Source organism: Neophocaena asiaeorientalis, unplaced genomic scaffold (assembly GCF_003031525.2).
Source record: "Neophocaena asiaeorientalis asiaeorientalis breed wild unplaced genomic scaffold, Neophocaena_asiaeorientalis_V1.1 scaffold1, whole genome shotgun sequence".
NCBI lineage: Eukaryota > Metazoa > Chordata > Mammalia > Artiodactyla > Phocoenidae > Neophocaena > Neophocaena asiaeorientalis.
In genome coordinates, this window is record NW_020171981.1 from 2,152,895 (window position 1) to 2,162,572 (window position 9,678).

General features: G+C 60.9%; 1 protein-coding gene across 3 annotated transcripts; it reads right to left on the reverse strand.

Annotated features, from left to right (window-relative positions):
• Positions 1–583: 583 nt before the first annotated feature.
• GRB7 (growth factor receptor bound protein 7) lies at positions 584–9,382 on the reverse strand. Of its 3 annotated transcripts, none has more exons than XM_024745945.1 (15): positions 8,811–8,897; positions 4,812–4,968; positions 4,544–4,697; positions 4,204–4,360; positions 3,956–4,077; positions 3,786–3,863; positions 3,333–3,470; positions 2,884–2,994; positions 2,576–2,674; positions 2,197–2,277; positions 1,968–2,084; positions 1,742–1,802; positions 1,528–1,615; positions 1,330–1,423; positions 584–1,108 (listed from the first exon to the last, which is right to left on the reverse strand). In XM_024745945.1, the coding sequence occupies exons 2-15, from the start codon at positions 4,961–4,963 to the stop codon at positions 962–964; spliced, it is 1,599 nt and encodes a 532-aa protein (XP_024601713.1). In that variant the 5' UTR covers positions 4,964–4,968; positions 8,811–8,897; the 3' UTR covers positions 584–961. The 3 variants fall into 3 exon arrangements, with proteins under 3 accessions (XP_024601713.1, XP_024601722.1, XP_024601706.1); XM_024745954.1 differs by lacking the exon at positions 8,811–8,897 and adding an exon at positions 5,400–5,491; XM_024745938.1 differs by lacking the exon at positions 8,811–8,897 and adding an exon at positions 9,081–9,382 and having other exon boundaries at positions 588–1,108.
• Between the last annotated feature and the right edge of the window lie 296 nt (positions 9,383–9,678).

Sequence of the window (9,678 nt, forward strand, 5' to 3'; positions counted from 1 at the left end):
CATTTATAGGACTTTCTGGAGGGCGTAGAACCAACTGTAAGGACAGGCAGCAGACGTGGGGTTGGGGAGGAGGGAGAGGGTTGACAGGGCGGGGGGTGGGGGGAAGAGCCATTGTGTGACTTGGTGGTGGTAGATCGTGCGTTTCTCAGGACTCCTTATCTCGCCAGGTAGCCCAGGACTTGCCAAGGACACGGATGCTGTCTGACTCATCTCCAGCTCCCAGGCCCTGTTAGAGTGACCTCCATAGCTTTAGGTCCTGTCAGGAAACCTCACCTGGATGACAGTCCCCTGTCCATTCATTCATTTAACAAGCAATCCTTGGGCACCCACTATGGGCCGGGCTCCATGCTGGGCACCGGAAACTCTCAGATGACCAAAAGAGGACCTCAAGAAAAATCCAGGTTTCTAAGAAATGACTGGGGGATTAGTGGGGAGATGGGATACACACACAAAAAAAAGAAACATCCAGGCTTGGCCAGCATGTGGCCTCGATCCATCCGACACATTCTCAAGGCCTTGACTGGTGCCCACCTCTCCGCTCTACTCCACCTAACCGTGCCTTGCCAGACAGAACTCACCCCTGTGAGTACCAAAAAATAATCTTTATTGTCACTAGTATAAAACAGAGATCAACTGGCCTCTCAGTCTGTACAAAGTGTGGAGTGTAAAGACCACCGGGGCTGCCCCCATTTCTCCCATAATGCCCTGCCCCAGAGCAGTGCCATGAAGGGGAGATGCCCACCCAAGTGCCTTCCCTTAAGGAGAAGTTAAGGGTGGACCGGGCGGGGAGCACTTTCGGCCTGAGGGAGGCCAGGAGCAGAGGAGGAAACCGGGGTGGGGGAGCCCCCAGCCATCCACGATGACCCTGGCCCCACCTTCTGCCCCCTCTGCATCCACCCTAGGAGCGGAGGTGGGTGGGCAGCGCGGAGTGGGCTGAGACGCAGGCCCGCCTGTGTGGTGGTCAGAGGGCCACGCGGGTGCAGCAGTGGCGCAGCAAGCAGGGCAGGATGCCGCGGTTCAGCTGGTGGAATTCCACAAGCTGCAGCAGGTCGGTGAAGCGAGTCTGGCCCTCGTCCATGCTGAAGTACAGGCGCCCCTCCTCCTCGCTCTGGGGTGTGGCCATAGGGGGTGGGAGGTCAGGGAGGGGCCCGGGGCCGAATGAGCTCCCTCCTGGGCCAGGGCTGAGGTCCCCACAGCTTGAGCAGGAGGAAGGAAAGAGCGGGAGACCCCAGGCACACTGGGGGCCAGCGTGGGGAGGGGGCCTGGCGAGGAGGGCAGGTTGCTGGGACTCCTGCATCTCCACTGCAGCAGGAACCTGGGACTACTCACCGGCATGATGAGGTAATGTTTGACTTTCTGCACATGGCACAGCGAGAGGACAAAGCCCTGCGGGTTCCGCTGGCTCTCTCGCACGAGGAACACGCTGCCAGGAGACAGGGCAATATTACCCGAGGACACACGGCTGCCACCTTGACCCACGTCTCTCTTGTCCCCGGCGCTGCTGCCCTGCCCAGCCCTGCCCCTTACCCGTCTACCAGGCCCTGCTGCCCGATGAGCCGCTGGCTCTCCTCGCGGGAAATGCGTCCGTGGAACCAGGGTTGGGTGCGGTGGATGGCTGGGGTGAGGAGAGGCAGAGGGGCGGTCACTCCAGGGCGGGGACCCTCATTCTAACCCCCCCGTGAGGAATGCGCAGAGAAGCCATGGCAGTCCCCACTCCTGGGGACGGCGGGCCCTCACCCACCTGCACTGAGGCTCATGCCGGAGCTCGGGGTGGGCAGGCTTAGTCGGTGGTTCGTCTTCTTCTGCAGAGCAAGTGAGGGACACGGCGGGTCAGGGCGTGGCTGGGGTATTACCAGCCCCTGAAGAATACAGAGCCTCTTTCCGCAGCTGGGGGCCTCCCCTCTCCCCTCACTTTCCTCTTCCCACTCCATGGAAACCCATGTGGAGAGTAGGTCCCCAGAACAAACCCTCCAGGCCTGGGCCTCCTCCAGGGCGGCACTCAGAGCTTCCCGGGGGTTCTCGATGACACGCCCGGCGTGGCCAGAGAAGTCCATGGCCACCAGGGTGTTGTCTGAGACACTCCTCTGCAGATTGGACAGGGTGGGGGGATGGGTCAAAGCAGGACCCAAGTATCCGCAGCACAGGGCCTGGGTGCCTCCCCCGTCTCCCCACACTAACACCCCTGGGCACACTCACCAAGGGCGGGGAACCCACACAGGGTGGGCGCAGATGGCGGCACAGTGCCTGCTGGTAATTCTTATACAGCTGCACCCCATACTGGGAGGTGGAGAGAGAAAGGAGGCCGGAGGTCAAGCAGGTGCTGGGAGCTGGGCGGTGGCACCGCCCCCTACCCAGACCAGCGCTCCCCAAGAGCAGGGCTACATCTCTGCCCCCGGATAAGGGGCCTTCCTGAAGCCAGAGCTGAGACTCCGGCCTTGGACCAAGAATTCTGAGAGAGCAAGGTTGTGATGCCTCCTCATTCTGGAGCCTTCCTGAGGGCAGAGCTATAACTCCTCCCTCACCCCAGGGACCCCCAGGGCTGGGCCAGCCCCCCAAGCCAGTGCCAGGACCTCACCTTGAAGAGGCGGAAGGCGGCTAACCAGCAGGTGCGGCTCTGTTCATCCTCACTGCAGAAGATGCGAAGCCCCTTGTGGCCATTTCGAAGCTTGTTTGGCTGCGGGGAGAGGAAACTGGCTGGTCCTATATCTGCCTTTAGGACCAGAGATCGTCTCCCGTCTCCCGTCTCCTGTCTCCCGTCTCCGTGGGGCAGGGCAGGGTGCAGGGAGAGGAGTCTAGGGGTCCCAGAGGGAGCTTAGAAGCCCCAGGTAGGATCCTGGTGCTTAGAAGCTCCTGCTGTCTCCCAGACCAGGCCAGGCTCTTCACCTTGATACAGAAGCCAAAGTCCGTGGGCATCCCGTAGAGCTTGCGGCCCTGGGTCACCACGTACACGTTGGACTCATTCACATCCGCTACGTACTGCAGGTGCCTCGGATCCTGCACAGCACAAGTGAGCAATACTTGGTAAAGGCAGACCCCATCCCCCACCACTGCCCCCCTAAGCCAGCTGGGGAGAATTCAGGCCCAGAGAGGAGCAGAGAAGTGCCCCAAGTCACACAGCACACAGAAGTAGAGCCAGGACTTGAACTCAGTTCACCTGCCTCTCCCACTGCTAACTCCTGAGGTAGTTAAGTTGGGAGGGAAAGAAGAGCAGCTGTGGGTCTCAGGGCCTAGAGGGGGGAAGGTCCAGGAGTTCCAACAGAGAAGGGGCAGCTCCTAGAAGGACCAGGGATGGGGTATCTGAGGGGCTGGGGCTGTCACCCTCAAGACCTCACCTTGGAGGTGCCCTTGGTGGAGTAATAGAGGCCAGACCGGCGTAGGAAGCAGAAGAAGCGTTTCCAAAGCTTGCGTCCTGACCCCCGTAGCTGCAGGAAGCCCTGGATCTCTGGGAAGCTGCCTGCATTCAGGAAGTTCTGAGGCCAGAGGAGAGCAGGGTGAGAGGCCTAGAGGTGGACACACACACACACACACACACACACACACACACACACACACACACACGGCTTCCCAGGACCTGCCTTTATGGCAGGAGGTGCATCACATACATTTATTGTCTTCATTTAACAAAGAAACTGATGCTCAGGCAGAGAAAGTGACTTGTCCACGGTCACTTAGGGCTGCGCTGGGCTTTCCACCCCAAAGACGGAAGGCACAGGCTTAAGGGCCAAGAAGCACTGGGCATTCCTGCGGAGTCATGGACATGCCGTGAAATGGGGGTGTCCCCTCACCTGGATGAGGTCTTCGTGGGATATGCCCGTGTGTGCGTCCAGACAGCTGGAGACCATCTTTTCTGGGAACAGGGAGTGCTGGGGGAGAAAGGAGCCAGGGGTCAGTGACTGAGGGTCCAGGGTGGGGATCGGGGTGTCCCAGTGCCCAGACCCCCCACACACACACTCACTGGGGTGTTCTTGAACAGCTCGTACTTGGCAAAGTTCTTCCGGAAGAGAAAGCGGCTGGCTCCGCCGATGGGCCAGGCAGCCTGCACTTCCACCACCGACTCATGGTCCTCCAAGACCCGCTCTAGGGTCAAGGGCAAAGAGCAGGGGTCAGTGGAGACCAACGAGGCCTCCCGGATGGGCCACCGGCCTAGCCCGAGGTGTGAAGCATTGACTCCCGGGCCAGGCAGCCCCCTGCACCCCAACTCACCCAGTGCTAGGTGGGGGTGGCCCTCCACCAGCCCCCAGTTCTCGTCACTCAAGGCATGAGATCGCTGTACCAGCATCTCACACACGTAGCGAGCCGTGGCGCCCGCTGCCACCTCCACTGACCGGCAGGCCCCATCTTCACTGTACACCTTTATGACCTGTGCCCCAGGAACGGCAGAAGACTCGGGGAAGGGCAAAGAATGGTTCTTTCCCGTCCCCCGTCTGCTCTACCCTCAGGGATCCCTGACCAAATCCCCCCACCTCCTCCGGGGCGGCACTGTGTCCACCCCTGTCCCATAGCACCCCACGCTCCCTCCCTTCTTTTTCCCAGGACAACTCACATGGGGGCAGCTGGTGTCTCGAGGGAGCAGCCCCCTTGCACTGGAGGGCCCCCCAAGAATGGGGGTCTGTGAAGGAGGACTGCAGAGCTCGGGGAAGGGGTTGGGGATGGAGGGTAGAGAGGTTGACCGCAGCTCCTCCTGTCGAAGAAGTTTCCTGGGCGGTGTGGGGGGAAGGAGTGGGGAGTGAGGAGTTGACTGCAAGCTTCTGTGCGTTACCCCGGCGCTGACCACTCCCCCCCGGCCCCCCTCAGCCGTCACCCCATTTTACCTGCCGGTCGGAATGGACAGAGGCTGGGACCTCTTCACCTCCTCAGACAGAGGAACATCGGGAGGTGGGGGAGTCCCAGGAGGGGTCCCAGGGGCCAGGTACAGGTCTTCTGAGGAGCTGCTGAGATGAGGTGGAGACAGACCCAGCTCCATGACATCTGAGGGAGAAGAGGGGGCTGACACAGCTGCACCTGTGCCCTTGTCCTGGGGAGAGGGGCCAAGAGGACCCAGGCCTCCTGACTTCACCCTGCTGTCAAGGTGCCCCCCAGAGTTTACACAGCACCTCCTTGCTCCCCCCTAACTGGCATTCCCTGGAGCCTTTGAGGAAGGGTAGATTGTGCCCATTTTAACACAGGGGACACTGAGTTCCTGAGAAGGAAGCATCGTTGCCCCATCACAGGCGAGCCAGGGAGTGGATCCCCGTGTTTGGGCTCCAAGTCCAGTGCTCTTCCTTAGGCCCAGGTTGTCCAGGGGAAGAGCTGTGAGGGTCCCCCACCACAAGACAGGAAGCGGCAACAGACTCCATGACGCACGGACGGTCTGGGGCTCAGCGTCTCGGCGTCACCCTTTCTGAACGTGGGGCACTCACTCCTCTGGGCTCTGCCCCAGGTTTTTCCAGCGGTTTGCTGTCAGAGCCTGGTGTGGCAACGCCTTCCCAAGTGCCGAGTGATACACAGAAGGGGAGAAGGTGCAGAAGGACAGGAGCCAGGAGGGCAGGAGGCGGGCTCAGCTGCTGTGGGAGGGAGGAAGCTAGCCTGGGGGCCCTCGCCCTAGCAGCCCCCAAACCTTGTGTGCCTTCCCCAGGCCCCTCCTCCTGCCTAAATTTCTTAAGGCCTCAATGCCGAGCCACTTCCTCTGAGAAGCCTTCCTGGATTTTCCACATTCAGACTGAAGGGCTCCCTCTCCACACTGTGCTGGGGCCTCTGCGCCAATTACTGTGCACCTGTCTTGTCCACCCACCGGTCTGAAGATGCCCGGCCACCCCAGGCAAGGCCAGGGTCTTACCCGTGTCTTACCACCCACAGGCATCCAGGATGAGTAAGGAGAGAAGAGGCAAAGGTGCCCACTAGCGGGTAGAGGCATTGCAGGCCCCTCCTCCGCAGGAACCAAGACCCTTTTGGCTGGGCTGAGACCTGGGAGGACCCGGGAGGACTCACAGTTCAGCCCCCTACTTGCTCTCCACACACTGGGCCGGTGCTGTTTGGTGCCTAAGGTACCTGGGATTGACCCCCCCACCCCAGGATGAGGCAGGTCCCCAACCCTTAAGTGAGGGCGTTAGGAGATCTGGGGGACAGGTGAGTCAGGGTGGGGTGGGACAGCACTGCCTGGGGCTCTCCATTCAACCTTGACTCATCTGCACAGCTTCCTGGCTTAGGAGAAACACAAACAACCCTGCCTCTACCCACCCCCTCCACTCCCCCCCAACCTACTGGCCTGGGAGGAACGGGGGAGGGGCCGGGAACAGGACGCGGGAGGAGGAGGATGTGGGGAGGGGGGCGCTGAGGCTCCTCTGACATCATCTCCTCCTCCCACCCTTGGCCTAACTCCAACTCCTCCGGCACAGGTGGCACCTGCAATGGGCCCCAGTAGCCACCACCCAGCCCAGGAGCCCCCTCACCCAGGAGGAAGAGAAGAAAGGCCTGGCCTGGATTCAGAAGCCCCTCTGGAGTGGAGCTGACCTCTCAGGGGTGCCCCTAGTGCACCCAAAGTAACCCAAAGAAACATGCAGCGCTCCCTTTCCTGTCTGGGGCCCTCAAGACTTTCATTCTGCTGCTGCTGCCCACCCTTAGCACCCAGGACTCAGCTGGCCCATGGGGCTCATCTTCATCACCCCTGGGGGATGAGGGTCCTTCTAATTAATACACTCTCCTGGCTGTCCTGTCCTGAAGTGTACTCAGGAACAGGAGTAGAAAGTCAAGACACACAAGAGGACAGACACAGACAGGCAGACAGGGGAAGGCCAGGAGAGAGAGCCAGGGGGGTCCTGCCAGGAAGGGGAAGACACCCCCACCATCGAACATCCAGAGACACCGGCACATCAACACTCCACTCGCACCCGTCTAACCTCCGGCAGCCAGCCCTGGTGACTTCGTTCCGAGGAGGACTAGGGGAGGGGCTGCAGGGGCTACCTCCATCAGGAAGCCAGAGACCAACAGTGTGGTGGTCTGGGGCCCAGAGGACTGGGTCCTCCCCCATCCCAGGGGGAAGAGGAATCTGGGCAGCATTTGGAAGGGAAGAGGGTAGATTTAAGTCAGACTAGAGTCTGGCCTCTGTGGGCAGGAAGCCTGACTCAGGATGGGTTTAGCCTTCAGATTCCTCCATCCTGCTCTCCAGACCCTTCTAAGGCAAGACAGGAATGGGGCAGTGGGGACCAAAGAGAAAAGGGAGCAGAAACGGGGTCCTAGCTGTCCGGCTTGGGCAGCCTCCACCCCCATCGCCAAGAGAGCTGAAGCTTTCAAACTGGGGCCCTGGGAAGGTTATATTGAAGAAATCGCCCCCCCAAATCAATCTGTCCGCTCATTACTACGAATCCCATTGGTGGCTTCCCCAGTAGCCTCTCCGGCCCTGGCGGCTTCGGCCCCACCCTCCTTCCCGTCCTCCAGGCCTTCAGCCTCCTTGTTTACTTCCTGAATCTTGCCCCACCTGGCTGGCCCCGAGGGCGGGTGGCAGGGCCCAGTAAGAGGCCCGTAGAAAACAAGGCCACCTTCGGTACCTCCCAGGGTAGGGGGAGGGGTTGGAAGCGCCGGGAGGTGGCGGGAAGGCCCCGGCCTGGCCCAGGACCCCCGCCCCGCCCCCATCGGGTTTTAGTGGGGGGGGCGGGGGAAGGCTTTACCCGTGGGGGAGCCCTTAGGGTGAGGGTCCAGGTGAGGAGGCGGGAAACCCCTAGATGACCCGGAGCTGGGGGGAGGGCCACGGACCCTGAGGCCCCGCCCACTCCCTAACTAGGGAAAAAACGCCCAATGGGAGTCCGGGGGGCAGCTCTTTTAAAGTTTAATTTGGGAAGAATGCTGGAGTGTCTGTGGAGTTAATCATTACAGGCTGCTAGCCTTCACGGGGGGCCTCCCCAGCAGGATATCAGGGGGAGAGGGGAGAGCAGAGTCCAGGACAGGCAGACCAAGAGGGGGCATTCTTGAGGGGCAGTGGGGTTGCAAGGCCTGACAATGGCGGGCAGGTGCATTCTCCATCCCCAACGTGCCAGGGAGACCCAGACTCGGACCGGGTCTTTCCTCAGCCTATTCAGACAGACGAGGCAGCCCTCCCCGCCCCGCACGCACACACACTCTTCCCAGGCCCCCCCGAGCTGCAGATCCCCCAACATCTAGACCTCCAGCCTGCCAAGACCACTTCTTTCTGAAGCCAGAAGAGACCACCCCACGTCCCCCGGGCCTGCCCCACCCCCACCTTCCCACCCGAGGGCAGGACCCTGTGTTCCTGAGTCAGGATACAATCCAGAGAGACGGAGCTCTAGCAATTAAGAGAATCCCTCTCCTTTACTGCCCTCCAAATTGGTGGGTGCTCCGCTGCCCCCGCGGGGACGTCTGTCTTTAATAAAGACTTGGGGGAACTCAAACTGGGGTCAAGTCAGACTGAGCTAGGGAGGGACTTGGGGCAGCTCGCTCGGTATTCGGACTCCTCTCCTAGCTCTCTTTCTGGGAATGTGGGGAGGCGCTAGTTTCAGCGGGAAAGCCGCGTCTCCAAGAGGAGAGAATCTGGTATCTTGCTTCCCCGACCCCATCACCTGGTTCCTGAGTGTGTCTGGGGTAGGGGAGGTTAGGGAGGGGGAGATGCGGAGAAGGAGGAAGGACCAGGCAGAACGGGAAATGAGCATAGGGAGAGACTGGGGGTAGATGGTGAGGAGGGGGCGGGATGGGAGACTGGAGAGAAAGAGAAAGCGAGGCCGCTAGAGCGACACAGCAGGAGGCCAGATCTTTTTCCTTATTGATCCTGCATCTGCCGGTGCTCCCCGACCCCAAGATGAAGTGCCCGCTCTGGTCCTTACCTGGACCCTGGGTGTTGGTACACCTGGCTGGGGCCACCGGTTTAGGGAGGGAGACTCCAAGCCCTTAATTACCTGTCCCCCTCCTGTCCCCGCCCTTGGCCTGACATCACTGAGGGGGGAAGGGGAGGGGGAGCCAGGTGGCCGCCCGTCCTGTCCACCTGGGCATCCGGCCAGCCAGCTCCTGGCCCTGAGACTGGCACAGCCTGGGGCCCTGGTGCAGCTGGGGGGTGGGAGCAGGTTGTCGTCTGGGACCGATCTCGGTCCCCTTACCTGGAGAAGCCCCAGCAAGAGTAGCAGGACACAGCGTTCGAAGTCCGGCTCTATCAAGGAACATCAGATACCTGGACTTGATTTCAAATCTGCTCCCTCTTCTCTACAGGTGGTATGAGGGTGTCCTGACTGGACGCAGAAGTGGGGGCAGGCTGAGCTCTGTTGTCCAGGCTCCTGGCCCAAGGAAACAAATTATCCTGGGCAGGTGGGGGCGGGGCCTGAAGGAGGGGCAGGGGAGGAGGAAGCACAGGAGGAGGGGCGGGGACTCCCTGACACTTTACACTGGCTGGGATTGTTTTTGTCCTTCTTAGCAGGTGCCAGGGGAGAGACAGTCGAACTGAACTGCCTCGAGAGCGAAGATCTAGTATCCTCATGACCTGGGAGGGAGAGGCTGGGGCCTGGAAAGTCAGGGAAAATGGCCCAGCCCACTCTTCCCCATGCCCCTCGCCAGACCTGGTCTGTTCATTGGCCAATTTAGGGGGCCTGTCTGCTGCTCAGGGTCCTACCCCCCTGGAGCAAAGGGCACTCTGCAAAAGAGGGAAGCCAGCCAGAGGGAGTCCAGCAACATGGCCTGTCCCTTGACCTCCAGCCACAGTCT

Bases quoted from the DNA above. Each gene is read 5' to 3' on its own strand.
- GRB7 (XM_024745938.1), bottom strand. From the start codon at position 9,144: ATGTTCCTTGATAGAGCCGGACTTCGAACGCTGTGTCCTGCTACTCTT. The intron at 3,864-3,955 runs GTGAGTGTGTGT...TTTCTCCCCCAG, and splicing joins AGCTGTTCAAGAACACCCCA to CACTCCCTGTTCCCAGAAAA. The intron at 1,616-1,741 runs GTGGGTGAGGGC...TCCTCACCCCAG, and splicing joins CGGCATGAGCCTCAGTGCAG to CCATCCACCGCACCCAACCC.